General features: G+C 39.9%; 1 protein-coding gene across 1 annotated transcript; it reads right to left on the bottom strand.

Moving 5' to 3' along the window:
• Positions 1-5,638: 5,638 nt before the first annotated feature.
• On the bottom strand, positions 5,639-18,679 carry afmid (arylformamidase). Its single transcript, XM_031574914.2, has 11 exons — positions 18,533-18,679; positions 18,275-18,365; positions 17,426-17,530; positions 16,139-16,187; positions 15,473-15,558; positions 15,154-15,226; positions 13,996-14,093; positions 13,629-13,707; positions 13,292-13,427; positions 10,812-10,916; positions 5,639-5,984 (listed from the first exon to the last, which is right to left on the bottom strand). Exons 1-11 carry the CDS (start codon positions 18,560-18,562, stop codon positions 5,955-5,957), a joined length of 882 nt encoding a protein of 293 aa, XP_031430774.1. The 5' UTR covers positions 18,563-18,679; the 3' UTR covers positions 5,639-5,954.
• Positions 18,680-20,013: the final 1,334 nt, after the last annotated feature.

The raw sequence follows: 20,013 nt of genomic DNA, 5'->3' as shown, positions 1-20,013 counted from the left end.
CACCTGGTCCCTTTTGGCTGCTTTCTCTTGCCAGGTCTGTGCCAAAAATGAAGAAATCACTGTTAGGTGAAAATTCACCCTAGTTACCTCAGGACTATGGAGCTGCATATAGTAAGTATATTTATTAGACAAACAACAATTGCAATCGGGCTCACTCCCAGCACAAGGCTGAAAGTGAAGCCATGATAAACACATCGCACAAGGTTTATATAGACAGAAGTTGAGCGTTCAGCAGGGATAACCACGTGGTGGATTTCTGACGTCCGAGGCAAGGATGGAAGTTTTGCAAGGTCGGAAGAAACACAGTTCGACCCTTCTTATCACTTCTGGTCTAAACATGCTCTTGTACATATGCAGACTAAGTGGCACCTAATATTCTAAGTTACACACACACACAGAAAAGCCATTTCATAAGCACATGATTCATACATTCTTAAGTAATTAACAGTGTTTGAAAATTATCTCCATCAATCACAAGCTTAAACTATAGTTTTAACATACGCATCCTATATGAGGCAGTGTACGCGCTTCATCGGCCAGAGCTTATCAGTTTAAGTTTCTAATCACAAACACATTTAGAAAAACAGAAAACTGAGTTCTGTTTCAATATTGGGATTTCCAATTTTCTTACTTTAGTTGTGATGATATTGTGTCCCAATTCTTGCCTCAGTGTCATTCTTTAATATTTTGGTTTTAAAATTGAATATAAAATGAAGGAATGATAAAGGGATTGTTTTGATTCGTAGGCTACACTACTCTTTGAGTTTAGAATGCACCCTTTAGAATGCATTTGGGTTTAGAAGTTACCCTTTAGAATGCATTTGGGTTTAGAATGCACCCTTTAGAATGCATTTGGGTTTAGAATGCACCCTTTAGAATGCACCCTTTAGAATGCATTTGGGTTTAGAATGCACCCTTTAGAATGCACCCTTTAGAATGCATTTGGGTTTAGAATGCACCCTTTAGAATGCATTTGGGTTTAGAATGCATTTAGAACTGCAGCCTACACGTCTGTCTGTCATGTTCCTTCACCATAAAGAGACTATGCAGTGCTCTAATAAGGTGCTTAGGTTTGTTGAAAATGAGCATGTCAGATGTCAACTGTAATAAATGGTGTGAACACCTTTGACAGCAGTAGCAAAACAAAAACCAAAAGCTACCTTTCAAACTGAATGACCTTTTAAGGCTAGTTGTGGCCCAGAGAACCTGACAAAGGTCTTAATTATTATAGAGGGTAGAGAAACAAAGGTTAGAGAGACCGAAAGGTTGCCGGTTTGTTTCCTTGGACCGGCAGGAACAAATGTGGGTGGAGGGAGTGAATGAACAGCGCTTTCCCCTCCCTCAACATCCACAACTGAAGTGCCCTTGAGCAAGGCACCTAACCCCCACTACTCTCTGGGTGTTGCAGCTGCCCAATGCTCTCAGTGTGTGTGTGCGCACCCAACTCAGAGGGGGGACCCATCTGTTGAGTCCAGCCCGGGGGGAGGGGTTGTGATCATGTTAGCAGGGAAATGGATAGTTAGGTTTTTAATCCCAATGTGTGTGTGATACATTGTAGGCAATGTTTAGACAGAGCACTCCTGCTCCAGCTCTGGACACAGGTTCAGGACAGGCCTCTGAGCCTGTCACTGTAGTAGCTACGCCTATCCATGATTGCACCCATTTAGTGTGGTGTTATACCTTATTTTGCACCTTCCTTTCTTTTTCCACTACCAGAAGATCAAGGGCTGATGACTCCAGGGCCATTTGCAACTTCTTATCAGGCAGATTAGAAGTAGCTATATTACGAAATCGTCTTTGGTGAGTGAGAGTGGTGTGAAAATGGTAAGTAAATACTGCTTTGTTTATGGTTTGGTTTGGGAGAGTTATTCCAAATTAGAAGTAGAAGAAATCCAGTGCATTCAGTGTATGGGGTAAACCGGTCTAATCTGTTAAATGTTACATATCAACATGAATCCGTCACATTACATATCAACCCGAATCCGTCACATAACATATCACCCTGAATCCGTCACATTACATATCAACATGAATCCGTCACTTTACATATCAACCCTGAATCCGTCACATTACATATCATAATGAATACATCACATTACATATCAGCATGAATACATCACACCCCCTACACTAATTGTAAAGCTAGCTCTTCTGAATATTAGCTCTCTTTTAAACAAATCATTTTTTACTTTTAATCATTTCTTATTTGCAAACTTTTTAGTTTTTTGATTTTTTTAACTTTTAACTGAAAAATGCTTTGATCAAGCGAGCAGAGTTACTCCCCTCATTGAAGCAGCACCCCCACACCTCACTTTTATGAGCGCAACCAGACCAGACAGAAGAGGTGGGGCTCCAGACAGACACACTGTTCAAAGGATCTTTTCAGCGCAAGCAGTTATCATTGGGTGACTTCACATCATGTGAATATCTTTGTGCTCTCATTCAATGTTCTCCTTTTGACTATTCACAGGCCTCCAGAACACTCAGCTACAGTTTTTCCTGATGAGCTAAGTTGTCTGTAATTTGTATGGATTTTGACTGTCTTTTAATTTCAGGGGATCTTAACTTGCATGTAGATTATCCAGAAAACAGTTAGGCAAAGGAACTAAATGCATATACAATACCAACTAATATTCTATCTTTACATTGGCATATTCCTCATTCGTGTCAGTCCCTCTATCCAGAAAATATTTCAATGGCAATTCTGAAAATGTTTCTCATCAACAATCTTATATGTGAACTAATGTAAATAGACGGAAGGTTTTAACTGAAACCTGGCTAAACACTAATGGGTCAGCAGCTCTTATTGAAACCTCCCCTCCCAACTTTTCACTTTTAGAAGTGGCAAAAAAGGGGGCGGTACAGCCACCATAACCACGGATGCCCTGTGCTGCAGGAGCATCGCCTTCGATGATTTGACCTCTTCTGAATAACATGCTATAGTTCTAAAGTGTCAGCCTCCAGTTCTTAACAGGCTTTTCAGAACTCTTGTCCATTATCCATACAAATTATGATAAGATTATTATCACTGATGATTTTAAACTGCATGTGGATAATGAGGACGACTCAAAGGCCAGCGATTTTATAAACCTCTTGAATTCCATGGATTTTACTCAACCCAGTACTGAACCCACTCACAACTTGGGCCACACCCTTGATTTAGTTTAGTGGTTACAAAGGGTCTCTACAATTGTCAAATCGTCTATCTGTGATTAGATTTTAGATTAGATTAGATTCAACTGTATTGTCATTGCACAGAGTACAGGTACTGAGGCAACGAAATGCAGTATGAGATCTCGCCCTTTCTGACCACTTTTGTATTTTCTTTACAGCATCGGTACCTAAAGTTAAAAATAGTACTGAATGTTTTCTTAAGAAATGTTATCTTAACTCTGCAGCAGCTGAGAATTTCAAAATGATAATGAACATAAATAGTACCACAACCCCAGAGAGATCTTGCAGAAGGTCTGACCTACATGGAGAAAGACCAAGCTACAGGTCCATCATGATATTTTTAAGGAACATCTTTCAGTCTTTAATAAAGCAATAAGAAATGCTAGGAATGATCATTTCTTGAAATTGATATCTATAAATTCTAACAATTCTAGGGTGCTCTTTTCAATGATCGACAGCCTTATAAATCCTGCCCCAAAAGTAGATGATTGTCTGTTTTCCACCTCCAAATGTCATCCTATTCTTACCACATTTTTCAAGACCATCTTTAACTTTTTGTCTAAGGACATTCTAGCCATTGCAAACTGTTCCCTGCTTACAGGTATTTTACCATCAGAACGTAAAACTGCCCTGGTGAGACCCTTACTGATGAAAAGAAATGTAAACTCTTTAGTCCTTGACAATTTAAGCCCCATCTCCAACTTTCCATTTCTAAGTAAGATTCTGGAAAAAAGTTGTCTTTAAACAGTTAAATCATTTCCTAGATGCCTTTGACACTTTCCAATCTAAATCTGATTAGTTCCCATCACAACACAGAAACGGCGTAAAAAGATGTTTTAATTATGTATTTGCAATGGGTTTCAAAATTTAGATCTGAGTCAAATATGACACCTAGGTTTCTGGCCTGGTGCTTGGTGTTAAATGCTAGTGTTTCTAAATGTGCCGATAATGTCTCTCTTTTGGCTTTTATTCAACGCAAGACGATCTGTCTTCTCCAACGTCATCAATAGAAATATAAACTATACTCATGTGTTATTCGCAGCAGTCGAGAAGTTAACTAAACCCCCTTCACAGTTGCTTTACACTACACTACTCCATCCGACGCTTGGCATTGGACTTGGTGATGTGAGGCTTGCATGCAGCTGCTCGCCATGGAAACCCATTCCATGAAGCTCCCGCTGCAGTTTGTGTGCTTACATTAATGCCAGTGGAAGCTCGGAACCCTTCAGCCATGGAACCAACAGAGCGCTGGCGACTTTTACGCACCATGCGCCTTAGCAGTCGCTGACCCAGCTTTGTGATTTTACGCGGTCTTCCGCTTCGTGGTGTGGTGGCCAATACTAAGTCTTAAACTATTTTCACAATCAGAAAGTCAAGACAAAGGACGTGTTGTTCCAACGGATTTACTGTAGTACATTAAGCCACAGCAAAGAGATGTATTCCGGAAATAGATCTGCCACATTACATTCGCGCCAACCTCTTTAAACCTGTAATTAGCACCTCCCATCTATGTTTTGCTTGGTTGACCAATCCAGCCAATTAAACCTGACCTCTCCATTCTGACCCCACCCAAATCAAAGACTTCCATGGTATATAATACCACACCCATTTTTACCTTAGGTCACTCCAAGCTACGCCCTCTTATTTTAAATCTCTACTTCATCTGAAATGTAACCCAAAGCTAATCTTTACACTCATTCAACAGGTATCTGGTAAAACTATCCCTTATTCATATGAAAATATCCCACAGTGGCTTAGTTGCTGTTGTTCCTAAATGCTTCCACTTTCACTTGACCGTGGAATATTCAGCAGGCATGAAGTTTCACGAACCGTCTTATTGCAAAGGTGGCATCCTATCACAGAACCACGCATGAAGTCACTGAGCTCTTCAGAACGACCTATTTTATATCACACATGTTTGCAAATGGAGACTGCATGGCTAAGTGCTTGATTGTATACACCTGTGGCAACGGGTCTGATTGAAACACCTGAATTCAATAATGAACAGGTGTGGCCAAATACTTTTGTCCATATAGTGTATATGCTTAGTGCCCAGCAGGCAGAAATTCTCCTCTTATTACCACATTCTTCAGGAAACACTGAGATCGCTTTCAATCATGCATATAACTGTACATCCAAAGTCAGTGTGTGTGTGTGTGTGTGTGTGTTAGCAACCTAGCATATCCCAGCATTCTTAGCCTTAGCTTTGTAGAATCACTTTAGCGCAGATGTAGTACAATGGAGTTATTCTACACATATGTAAATCGTCGTTACTCTGTCACAAAGTGACACTTCATCTAAACTTCAGACTGAACTTGGCGAAATGATATGCAATTGAAATGCGGTTAAAAACTGGTACTACTTCATAGCAAACATAAAAAGTAATTTGCCATTCTAAAGAATGCGTCACAATTCAACCAAGCAGTGGTATAATAGTATATAAAATGTAACTAGTAAACTTGGGCAAAATTCAGTATTTTATTTTGAGTAGCTGCTAGCCTTACACGTTTCACAGATTCAGCCGGCACAATTTGTAATTTTTTCCCCAAACTTAGTCTACATTTTTCTCAGACATTTTCTATGGCAATCCATGAACCATTCTGTAAATAGCCAAAAGTCCTTTAATTACGTATATGCTGTTGAATTATTTCAGTTAATTATCAAGCTGCATGAAAATGTCATCATACTTGAAGGCCTTATACTACTATCCTGTTCTAATTAGAAGCACTGAGGAAGTGGATTGGGCTGTCCACAAGTGTCTGGTGTGCCACCGAGTCCCTTCAGTGTTTCCCCATCATCTTAAGAAGAAGCTGAAAGAGAGCACAAACACTTCAATTACTATTCTCTGACATCTTTGAAAGCCCCATAATATGCACCTTGAATATTCATCATTTTTTTTTGGTGGAAGTATAGTATATCTATGCACAGATGCAGGTTTTTGAGATGCAAAACCACAGATTCCTGTTCCCAAACCATCCATTTTTGCCTGAATTAACCTTTTTAAACTATGGAAAACACTAGAATAATACCTTAATCGATCAACCTGTTTCTGGACTCATAAAGGCATTTTAAGGCCACTGTAAAAAACACATTTATCTGATAATTCTTGAACGGTCCTATGTTCTACCTAATATGATGATAGGGTCATGGGCAATTGCCCTACCAACTGTACCAACACATTTGCCTTATTTGGTTCTTCAGTTAATTTACTTTAAGTGTAACTGCCAACAGACTAACTATTGCATGGAGAAATGAATAACTATTGGCAAAGTTAAAACAATGTAAGATTATGTGAAAACGGCCTTTTGTGCCCAATATTTTCTCAACGTTTTCATGAATCTCTATACTGAGTCACAGAGAACATTCCAGATGTTCTGAGTCTTCATGATAAAACTCACTGCTCACAGATCTTTCTACACGTGCATTAGGCTGAGCCTTCACAATGATTTGGTTTAGTCTCATAACTTGATGAGTTCATACAGTGAGATATATATATATATATATTAGGGGTGTAAAAAATAACCGATACGTATCGATATCCGTTTTTAGCGTGTAAGATACGACTACATCGATCAAGATTTCAAGTCCCGTATCGGTATTAAAATGACATGAACCGGTCTTTGCCCGATTTAAAAATGATGAACCGGTTCACAAGCGTTTGTCTCTTCGTTAAATTGCTACACAAAACACTCCTGACCTGTTGCATTTCATCTCATTTAGAACAATGACAGCCTGTGGCTACTGGCCAAAGCCCGCATAGCATAAGCCAATCAGGCTGTATTCTCACAAATAACGCCCCGAGGTACATGGAGGTATTATATAGACCTGGAGAGAATGACAGGACAGATTAGATTAGATTAGATTAGATCAGATTCAACTTTATTGTCATTGCACAGAGTACAAGTACTGAGGCAAACGAAATGCAGTTTAGCATCCAACCAGAAGTGCAAAATAGCAACAATTACAACTCCCATTCATTTCAATGGCCAATGCTATGCTAGCTACGCTATTAATTCCAATGGCCAATGCTATGCTAGCTACGCTATTCATTTCAATGGCCAATGCTATGCCAGCTACGCTTTTCATTTCAATGGCCAATGCTATGCTAGCTACTTCAGCCAAGGAAGATACATCGTTGTGTATGACAAAAGAGATTTTAATTCTAAGTTTTGTCTTACTATATTTACAGTGTGTGTGTATATATATACACACACACACACACACATTGTGAAAAATCTCTATTGTCATACACACTAGAAGCAATGCTGCAGCTGATTGACAGAGCCTACTCATAAAATAGTTGATTTCTGATCCACGTAACATACCTTTTACTGATAAAAGGTGAACCATCTCAACATGTTCCTTTCCCTTTTAATATTGGGGACTGGCATTACACTTTAGCTATAGAAAGTGATAGGGTTACCATACAAAAACAATATAAAGGAGTTACCTCTTATAATGAATCCCTGGGCTTTAATAGGCTTTCACAGTACAATTCCTAACTAGTTTGAACATAAATATATTTGTATTGTGTATAAATATCAAACACCACACACAAAACAAAAAAGCCTCATGTCCAATGTGCAAGATCTCACTAGTGCTCTAACACAGGTGCTGAATTGAAGACTGACGAGTTGGGCATCACTTATGCACTGTGTTGGTAACTACAAGAATGGAGATATCAGTCAGGCAACGGTAGAAAAGTCAGGAACTAGGTTTTATTTATTATAATGATGCGCATCAAGGGAGAGAGAGCATGGCTTCACATGAAGGGAGAGAGAGCATGGCTTCACATCAAGGAAGAGAGAGCAAGGCTTCACAAAAAGGTTTACCAGCTTCACTGATTAGAACAGAGAAAGTCTCAGTCTAAGTATCGTAAGACTGACAGGAGAGAGAGAGAGAGGGGGGGGGGGGGGGGGTAATCAGAGTTCGTATTACGTGGGCCACCGTGGGTCCAGCTCTGACGTGTGATACAGCACAGATATGAACTGACACAGGATATGCACTCAGGAGTCAGAGCCATCCTATGGCCTTCGAGGCATAGCCAAAACAGAAATAGCACACCCAGGAGCACACGGGTATCTGCTTACCCTACTTCTAATTCTAAGAAAGAATAAAGGCTTATGAGTAGAATGATAAGACATTAATATATATACGAATCATAAGAAGACTTAAGCTCTGACTGGAATCTCTCTCAACTTCTGACGTTTTATGTGTGTCTGGCCTTAAAACTACAAACTTTCAAAGCTGTTGCTCTTTTTCATAGAGTAATAGTAGTAGTAGAGTCATTCCTACTTCATGTTCACAATATGCTCTTCAGTAGCTATTTGTAAATCAAGGTAAACCAAAACACTGGCACTAGAGAGGGCCTTTCACGTTTGTATGGCACCTGATGGCCCAGGGGGTCCGTGGAGGTACTGCAGGGGGTCCGCCAAATGATTTCATCTGAAGCATTTTTTTCCCTCTTCTAAAAATTTAAAACGTCCAAAAGACTACATAAACATAAACAGAACGTAAAAATTGCTTTCTATTCCTTAAAAATAATACATAGGCTACCCATGAGTCTTCACGCGATCATTTGATCATAATGGCAACATATGCACTTTTAGCTATCTGGTGCCAAAAGACGTTATCTGCCATAACCATACAATTTGAAATAAATTATCGTTTTGTAATTTCTCGGAACAAAAGCTCCTCGTCAGACACCACTGATGGCGGTTCAGATGATCTACCTTCAGAGGATGCCAATTCCCTTTCCATGAAAAGCCATAAGCACAAACGGGAGAAGACACGTAAATATTCAGAGAATGATCTGAAGTTTGCCTTCACCTACAAAGAGACCGATGCTGAAGAATTAGCAGTGTGCGTGGTTTGCTCTTCCGTGCTATCAAACGAAACTATGAAACCATCAAAGCTGCAACGACACTCAAAGACAACCCATGCTCACTTGAAAGAAAAAAAACATATTTCCTGTTTAAAATCTTTTGAGGGCCAGCAGACCTTGATGAGACAATCAGCCAAAGTGTGCGAGCTAGCTTTAAAAGCCTCTTATCAAGTTGCATTACGTGTCGCTCAGACCAAACAGTCATACATAATTGCAGAAAGTTTAATATTGCCAACAGCTAGTGATATGTGCAAAACAATGTTTGGGAAGGATGAGTACGTAAAAAAACTGAAAAGCATCCCAATGCCCGCCCTATTGATGAATTGGCAGCTGATGTGAGGGCACTAGCCTACTAGTCGGAAAACTTCCGAAGGCAGATTATTTTGCACTACAATTAGATGAATCCACCGATGTGTCAAACGACGCTCATCTTTTAGCTTTTTTGTGATTTGTCCACCAAAATGAGATGCAGGAGGAATTTCTATTCTGTAAGCAGCTGCCTGGAGGTAATTTTCAAAGTGATCGACAATTTTTTCGGTGAACATGAAATACCCTGGCCAAAATGTGTCGCGATGTGCACAGACGGTGCAAGAGCCATGTATGACGCACTGCATGCTTCATAGGGAGAATGTTGTTGCCAAAGACATGAATGATGAATTCTCAAACGTCAGATGTCTCAGTAGGTATGAGATATTTCATCCATACTTAAGCTTCTCAAGCTACTCAATTCTTTGTCCCTCCCTAATTGAATACAGAGTGATGGCTAACTGTAAGGGAGAAAAATATCAATAATAAACAGAATAAATTGAAACGAGTTGTGTGTCACAGATGATTTGTAATTCTGTTCAAACATGTGTAGGGGAGTGTGTGTGTGTGACTGACACTTAGTTCCAAATAAATTATATAAATATCAGGCCCAAATTTGGGGCGGCGGGGGTGGGGGTCCCTGATCAGTGTCTCTCTCAGCCAAGGGGTCCTTGGGCTGAAAAAGGTTGAAGACCCCTGTTCTGCATGCTTCAAAAAGGAGAAGTATTCAGTTGGTTGCAATCTGCAGCCTCACCACTAGATGCCACTAAACCCTACTTAAGACTTGTAAACCAATAGATTACTGTTGCTTTCAAGTATATAAATATTGCATTGGAATACACTCAGACATTCACCCACTACAGAGCTATTGATTGCTATTGATTGCTATTGATTGCTATTGTTGACACCGCAAAGCTGTTTGGTTTATCAGGTTCCACTCATATCGTCCAAATTCTAGCTATTTATACTGTTAAAAACACCTCCTGGGCTTTTAATGTAAATGAGCTAGGCTTCTCATGCAAACAGGTCTGGCAACCTTTTGTTGTTCTGTATGATAAACAGGTTTCTCTGACCCACTGCCTGAGATGGTTCTCAATGGCCCACCACCACTCCCACACTATGATGCAGTCACTCACACCTGACGCCAGGTGTCTGAGCAATACCAATGTGGAGGGCCTTCCTTTGGTACCAACATAACATTACCATTTTGGAGATTATGCTGGCCAATTTGTGGTGGTCACAGCAACTGCTTGATCATCATTCTCACACAGGATATACTGTTATAACATTTATTGGAGTTTATAGTTTATTGAGCCATATAACCATAAAGGAATTCAATATTTACCCTAAATAATACAAACAAACTATTTAGTTTAGTGAAATATGGCTATATTGTTCAATAAACTATATTGCAGTGAATGAAAACATGAATGCAATGGTGGCTCACCTGGGTAAGGTGGTAGTCTGAATCAACACACTTTTCTATGATGTCGAAGTGATCCGTGTTTGGGACGTCTTCAAATGTGACTTTCATACCCAAGGACTCCAAAGCCTGTAGAGTTGAGGGAAGAAGACAAGGAGCTGTACAACTGTTTCAAATCATCTTTCTCTCCTGGCCTTGTGCTACAACAATAACTATAGGCAAGGAGCTGTACAACTGTTTCAAATAGTCTCTCTCTCCTTGCCTTGTGCTACAACAATAACTATAGGCAATGAGCTGTACAACTGTTTCAAATAATCTCTCTCTCCTTGCCTTGTGCTACAACAATAACTATAGGCAATGAGCTGTACAACTGTTTCAAATCATCTTTCTCTCCTTGCCTTGTGCTACAACAATAACTATAGGCAATGTTAGGCTGTTACTAATGCCATGAGGATCCCACGCATACACTACTGAGGTCATCTGCTGTACTACATGATTCAAAATGGAATGGATTTTTCCACTGGTTGAACTTGTTATTCCAATATATAACTATGAAAAACATTTCAGTAACTGTGCTGTAGTTCCCATGTACTTCTCAACCACACTAACTGGTTAGTACCAGCGGACTGTGGCCCTAATCTCAACCACACTAACTGTTTGGAGCAGACTGGGGGCCCTAATCTTATTAACACACTAACTGGTCAGTACCAGCAGACTGTGGCCCCTAATCTCAACCACACTAACTGGTCAGTACCAGCAGACTGGGGGCCCTAATCTCAACCACACTAACTGGTCAGTACCAGCAGACTGCTGGCCCTAATCTCATTAACAGACTAACTGGTCAGTACCAGCAGACTGGGGGTCCTAATTTCGTTAACACACTAACTGGTCAGTACCAGCAGACTGCGGGCCCTAATCTCATTAACATGCAAAGCCCTCCTGGAAAAACACTTTTTTTCATTACTGGGCAAAATCATTAATTGCATATTTTGTGTGAAATCTTCAGTGCAGTCAAATGCGGACTGATGCCTCGTTTATAAGTATTTGGTCTTTAACATCAAAAGCTGCACTGGTTAATGAGTTGATAACATGTAATCAAATTGACATACTTCGCCTTACTGAAACATGAATAAAACTAGATGAATATTTAGCCTTGAATGAGTCCACCCCTCCAAGTGATGCTCCATTGCGGTTGCCACAGCATACACACATTGATATGAGTTATACCTCACACAGCCTCTTGCATGCAAACTAATGATCCCTACTAACCTGGGTCCATTATCATACTCTGATCACACACACACACGCACACACGCACACACGCACACACACACACACTCACACACACACACACACACACACACCACACACACAGACACACACACACACACACACACACACACTCACACACACACACACACACACACCACACACACAGACACACACACAGACACACACACACACACACACACACACACACACAAACTAATGATCCCTACTAACCTGGCTCCATTATCATACTCTGATCACACGCGCACACACACACACACACACACACACACACACACACACACACACACAAACTAATGATCCCTACTAACCTGGCTCCATTATCATACTCTGATCACACACACACACACACACACACACACACACACACACACACACACACACACACACACACACACACACACACACACACACACACAAACTAATGATCCCTACTAACCTGGCTCCATTATCATACTCTGATCACACACACACACACACACACACACACACACACACACACACACACACACACACACACACACACACACACACACACACACACAAACTAATGATCCCTACTAACCTGGCTCCATTATCATACTCTGATCACACACACACACACACACACACACACACACACACACACACAAACTAATGATCCCTACTAACCTGGCTCCATTATCATACTCTGATCACACACACACACACACACACACACACACACACACACACACACACACACACACACACACACACACACACACACGCATGCACACACACGCACAATTGCACCCACATTTATTTGGCGCCCGTCCAGAACCATTGTCCTTACAGTATTTTGGTGCCATCCGTGTGAGAAAGGTACCTATTGTAGTGATGTTCTTTTGGTACCCCTCTGTGAGGACAGAGCCTCTTCTCCTCCCCTCCCTTATGCTGTTAAAAGGTGTCATCTGCTTGTTTCTGATTATCTCTTCTCCTCCCCTCCCTTATGCTGTTGAAAGGGAGTTTGTGCCACTGTTGCTCTGGAGCAGTGTCTCTTAAACCGGCCCTTACGCCCATCTACTCTGCTGTTCACTACACAAAGGCTGCTTTTGTGTTTTTGGTCCTCACGGCCAAGCCAAGCTGGTGGATTAGGGTTAGGGTTAGGATCCACACGGCCAGGCCAAGCTTGTGGAACCTCTGTGGCATTTTATTATCTAGCTATCTAGCTTTCAAACTTCCTCTCTCCTTACATTGAAGTAGTCTTTTGACTGTCTCCGGAACTCTGGGGAATCGAACTGTGCAACAGCAACCACAATTTCAGAAGTAGTGGAGGAGACTTTAAGCTGCTGAAGAAGCTGTGTGGGGGAGTTTCGCAGCGCTACCTCCCTGTGCAGAACAAATGAGAAGAGGCTTTATCACTGTCAAACAAAGCATCTCAAAAGTAAACAAACATTTCTTCATATTCAACATAATTATGTCAGACATATAAGTAGGCACTGTGAAAAAAGATGAAGCAAATGTGGGTGATTTAATGGCACAATGACAGTGGTCAGTGAAACTATGGTGCCAAAGTGGATTGATTCTTACTTGGTCATCTTGAGAGGCTCATTCACATATGTGGAGATGATTGGTACAATATCATAAATCCCACTCACGAGAAATGCACCTGAATATAAGCATTCATATGTTATTTCATTTATAAAAAGTTGACAGAAAGGCACTGTGGCTAATTGCTAAGACATCCAATAAATGAACTTCAAACATGAGAATGTGTGGGCACTAATACCGTTGATCTTAGGCGTGACACTGTACTGAGACCAGTGAATGTGTGGGCACTAATACCGTCGATCTTAGGTGTGACACTGTACTGAGACCAGTGAATGTGTGGGCACTAATACCGTCGATCTTAGGTGTGACACTGTACTGAGACCAGTGAATGTGTGGGCACTAATACCGTCGATCTTAGGCGTGACACTGTACTGAGACCAGTCTGTCGAGAGGATCATGGCCACGAGATGGGCACCTGCTGAATGTCCACAAAGGTACAGTCCACTTGAGAGAAAGGGAATAAAGAAAATGTCATTTTGTAAATAGAATGGAACAACAGAAAAAAGAACATGTAGTGTAGATGTTTATTTGAAAACAGTGCCTTGCAAAGGTATTCAACCGCCCTCAATGGCATCCCCATTTCTTCAATTACAAAAGATACAAACATTATGCAATGACTCATTTTAATCAGTATTTTTATTGCAAACATTAAACTTCTAGCACATTTTATTTTCAAATGCAATATAAGTTATTGTCAGTGAATATTGAAAACAAATCAATACACATGAAATATACTACTTCCTAAAGTATTAAAACCCCTGTTACGACCCTGGCGGGTCTAGGCCCCGCCCCATGATATTTGCATGCCTGTTCTGTCTCTGTTTCCTTAGCAGGTAATGGGAAGCAGGTGTACCCCAGGTGTAACCCATGATTGGTTGGGCTACAAAAGCCCTGATCAGATGGCAGTCGTGGAGCGTTGGGTTGGTCGTCGGATTTGGATAGAGATTGGTTTTGGAGTGTCGTTGGTTTTGGAGTGTCGTTGGTTGTGGATTATCGTCGTCGTTTGTTTATATTACCATTTACCTGACTTTACATTACATCTTTTGTTTCTCTTCATAACACTGATCTTCACCACACGTTTGCTATAATTATTAGATAACTATATAAACTTGTAAACCCTTAATAAATATATTATTATTATTATCCTAAATTCTGCGTGGCCTCCCCTTCTTGTTTCGTGCCTTGAGCTGGCTCGTAACACCCCTGAACTTTTGGGTTCTAGAATCTAGACAGATGAAGCATGACTAATGACTAAGCATACAACTGAGTGATTAATGCGACGAAAGTGGATGGACCTGAATACAGCTTAGCCTTGGCCAGGCCTTGTTCCTTAAACAGCTGAAAGCTAATGCTATCGGTAGCAACATTTATTGTATTTAACGTCAGAATATTTTTTTTGTATTTCCTCAAATTTATAGGTAATTTCTTAACATTAATAAAGAATAGATATAACTTGCTTTAGATTAGTTAACAGTGCATCTGTTAGAAGAAGAGAAGATCAAACCTTATGTGTGAGTACTGCTGAATGATGGATACCACACTTCTCCGCACCTGTGACACCATTAAATCCATGTTCCCTGGCATTTGACAGGAGAAAAGCGGCAAGTGTAAAAATGAAACAAGACAAAGGGTCAGCACATCTTTAAACATTAGTGGCGAGTGTGAAATGAAACAAGACAAAGGGTCAGCACATCTTTAAACATTAGTGACGAGTGTGAAATGAAACAAGACAAAGGGTCAGCACATCTTTAAACATTAGTGGCGAGTGTGAAAAACAAACAAGACAAAGGGTCAGCCAACTTTTAAACATGAAACCAAAGTACCTTTGGGGGCAATGCTATAATCCACAGCCACCACAGCTACTCCTTTTGGGACCAGAGGGACAGCCATGAAACCAGACTCCTCCTTGCTATTAAGTCAAAGTATATATACAAAGCTATAAAACGTCTAACAAAAAGTCAGTTTGTGCAGATAGGTCAACCATTTTGTAGCTTGGAAAATCTGCCTTTTTGAATTTCTCCATTTTTGTTTTGGGGGCATTATGCCAGATTTTGTCCTAGTGGGTCACATATGATATGAGTAGTGATGTCACATATGATAGATGACAATCGATCAGTCGCAGTGCAATGCACCATGGGAGGCCAAAGACGGATTGGTGCATTTGGAAGACAAAGGGATGCCAAGTGAACGTTGATTAATCATGATTAAATGCTTTCATCAACTGTTAGCCGTAGTTCTAGCCCAGACGGTGCCCAAGATATAAGCAAAAACCTAATATTGCTAAATAGTGCCCCCCAATGTCACCCCAAAGTAATAACACTGGCCTGAGATCGGGCCCATGCCAGGAACCTATAATTCAAGTTCGTTGCCCAATCATCCTACAGTTCTGACAGTCAAAATAATAATTATTGTAATCTTTAAAAAAGAAAAAGTTCTGGCATCTTTGCTGCTCTACAAATACTATACTGATTTGTTGATTCAACACTTACCTTAAGAACTGCCAGTAACCCCCGTGGAGATAAATTAGCAGGGGACATTCTAAACAAAAACAATAAAACATCACTCATGTATTCAAGAGAGACCTTCAAAAGGTTAACACAGCAATTAATATGTGACGGGAAATTGAAGATACCATGTAAAGCAGAACAGATCGACTGTATAACACTACTGCACTCTATCCATATATGTGAACAATCAAAATTCATTAAGATTAATTCTGTAAGATTAAAGCGCCTTGAGACAATTGTATTGTTATGGCGCTATATAAATAAAATTGAATTGAATTGAATTAAGAACAACAACACATGTATAACTCACATAGGGTAATTATGACAGACTAGTGGTGGAAAGGATTAGTGGAGACATAAAACAAAGGCCCAGACTGTGATCATTAATATAGAATAGATAAACCTATAGTAAACAGATCGTTAATATAGAATCGATACACCTATAGTAAACAGATCATTAATATAGAATAGATAAACCTATAGTAAACAGATCATTAATATAGAATAGATAAACCTATAGTAAACAGATCATTAATATAGAATAGATACACCTATAGTAAACAGATCATTAATATAGAATAGATACACCTATAGTAAACAGTGGATATAGAATAGATACACCTATGGTAAACAGTGGAGGTAGTAACCCTATTGGTCCATCCCAAATGGCCCCAGTTGGTTCCTCCCAGTAGTGGCTCCTGACCAGAGAAATGAATGGGCCTACCAAGTTTAATCGAAGTTTTAAGTTTTATCTCTTGCCACGTGCTGAACCTACAAATGTGCTGCTGCTTATTCTTGCTTAAGTCCGCCATAGGGTGACACTCGAATGATGCTAGCAGGTGCTAAATCCAAATATTTAATGCTGATTGTTCCATAGTCAAATGTTGTTTTCTAATGTACCAGTACATTATTGAATGCCAAGTTTTGTCATATGTCATATGTTCCAGTCTCTTTTTTAACCTCTTTTTATTGTGGTTTCGCTCACTCACACTGTAGCTCTCATAAAGTTTTACTGCAATGTTAGCAAGCAGTCTGGCTAGTATGACAATGTGTCCAAGTAAAGGGGTCATTACAAGCCTATACTCAGATTATCACCTAAACTCATAAAAAATGAAAGACAGAGAATCAGCCAATCTCCTTATTAAATGTTATTTTTAAGAATGTATTTGATTAGACAAAATTAATGAATGAACATGAATTAGCACATGAGCGAAACACAAAAAAGGGATTGGCAACAACCCCAGAGGCAGAACCACAGGTGAAACCCACCAGCAGAGGTTAGTTGTGGCATGTACACGTCCAATTTCTCATCTTCTCCCTGTCCATATGGAACATCTTGCAGCGTCTGAGCAATTTTGCAGGCTGCCTCTGTGCCTAAACATACATATACATACATATCATAACAGATGAAAAACATCATACTTATAGGGCTGGCCATTATGCCAAAAGGTCTCATCACAATATAGAATCTCCGTGTGAACTGATAACAATACATTCCATAGATACACTACTGTTCAAAAGTTTGGAATGACTGAGCCTTGTTTTTGAATCCCATTTAAAAATGTAAATAACATAACATGATTGACTGACATTATCAATGTTATAAATTACATGATATGAATGGAATATCTATAGGCATGCAAAGGCCTATATTCTGCAACGATCACTCCTGTGTTTTAATGTCACATTGTGTTAGCTAATCTTAAATGATTACATTGTAACTCTGGCTCTGGAGCATCAGCACTTCTGGTTTCGATTATGATCGAGCTTTCTTCAGAAACTGGTCAGTGTGTTGCTGTCAAAAGTTCAGTAGTAGGCACACATTGTGTACAGACAATCTGACCGTTCAAACACTGACACACCAAATGTTTGCCTGTGCAGCGTCAGGTTTTTTGCACTAGATTTCTAAGATTGACGAATCTGCGGCTGTGCACATCTATAACAGAATTGTATAAGCAGCGAAAATGTAAACACCTGGAACACCTCTTCCTGAAAGTCAAATTAAGGCTATACAAAATTTCAGAGCTTAAGACCAAACATAAACAATTCTGACCTTGGCTATATTTTATTCTTGAAAATATCGCCAATCCAGAGGTCCACCGATAATAATCTACTCACCTGCTTTCACCGAAGTCACATGTGAATTGACAACTTCATCGCCGGACATTCTGTGAGACCACTGCCTTGGTGAATATTGCTTGTCCAGCTCCTGTCAAGCAGAGAGAACATTACCGACAAGCGTTACGCTCACGGAGGGAAGGTAGTCGTTTCTTGGACATGCTGGACTCTTCTATTACAATTTCGGAACCTCATTAAGCCATTTTATCGGTTGTGTTTGCTGATGTACGTAGGTCGAACGGTAGATTTTGCACTTACAGATTTATTCATAAGTTCCCATTGAGACATGGTGACTTGCTGGCTAGACCTATGCTCTACTTTACTGATGAGGAAACTTTGGCACTTTTAGGGAACTCGGGACGGGCAACCTTCGAACCGATTTGAGATAGGAAACATACCCGATTTCTGTTTATTTTTCACCGCAAGGTACCCTGATTGGTTGAAGCACTTAATCGCATTCTGATTGGCTGGATGGTGACACGATGTGGTCCACCTCTTCCTGCCTTTTAGATTTAGCAGCGGTAGGTCACAAATTACTTTCTTGCTATTTATTAATATAACGTTTTATTCTGGCCAGAAGAAAGGATGACGTTCTTCCTATCAAGAACACTTTAACCTGACGTTAGCTAACTACAGACATTTGAATCCCTATGATCCTTGAACCTTTTTTGATTATTAAACTATCATACCCTTTTGAAGTATTTAGGAAAGTGTGCGAACATTTCATAAGACATATTATTGTCCTAGTAGCCCCTGAATGCACTTTAGATTAAGTCACACAGAAATAGAAGTAGAACATTTTTACTTAAAGTTGCTGAGATGCTACATATTTGATGATCTGTATCACACAGTGGCTATATTAGATGTATTTAGGTGAAGACTGCAAGTACTTGTGTTCTGTTGTCAATAATACATCTGGAACCATATCTATGCATGCTGTAAAACATTAGTGTTTTTCTACGATATAATATATATATTCTCATTTCCTCATTCATATGTTATGTTTTCATACTAATCCGTCATGCCGAATCTTCACCCTCGGACAACTGGCCAAAGAAAGGATCAATTTTACAGGATGCAGGGACGTCAGGTAAATAAGGTCATTGCTGGATTGTGGTTTTTCAAAGTAGGCTACCCCGTGCATGCTTGAAGAGAACTCATGATGCTAACACAAGTGTAATGTACCTTCTTCTAATGATTGTCCCTTACAGATGTCACATTGGTGTGAAAATGACACATTTGGTTATTCTTGATCAAATTAAACCTGTCTTTTTGCACAAAATTACAGATTGCTAATTTAAAAAAATAATATCTTGAGAAGCTCGAAGTCCATTGGTTTCAATATGTTTCAGTGTTTTTTTCTGGATTTTACGTGTGTGCTTCTGTTATGCCAAAGATGGTGATGTGTTGGTGATATACAGTATGTGATATGGTGATGTGTTGGTGATGTGTTGGTGATATGGTGATGTGTTGGTGATATACAGTATTTGATATGGTGATGTGTTGGTGATATACAGTATGTGATATGGTGGTTAATATAATAATAATATATATGTAGTAAGTAAGTAGTAAGTGTAGTTGTATGAGTGGGGGATCAGAATGTACATGGTGATGACAACTGTTCAGTGGGTCAGTGTTGCTGGTTCAGAAGCCTTACGGCCTGGGGGAAAAAGCTGTTTGTGAGTCTGGTAGTCCGTGCTCGGATGCTCCGGTAACGTCTACCAGACGGCAGCAGTGTA

Source organism: Clupea harengus, chromosome 10 (genome assembly GCF_900700415.2).
Source record: "Clupea harengus chromosome 10, Ch_v2.0.2, whole genome shotgun sequence".
NCBI lineage: Eukaryota > Metazoa > Chordata > Actinopteri > Clupeiformes > Clupeidae > Clupea > Clupea harengus.
The sequence above is the reverse complement of the archived record's forward strand: the minus strand, read 5'-3'. Positions and strand labels throughout refer to the sequence as shown.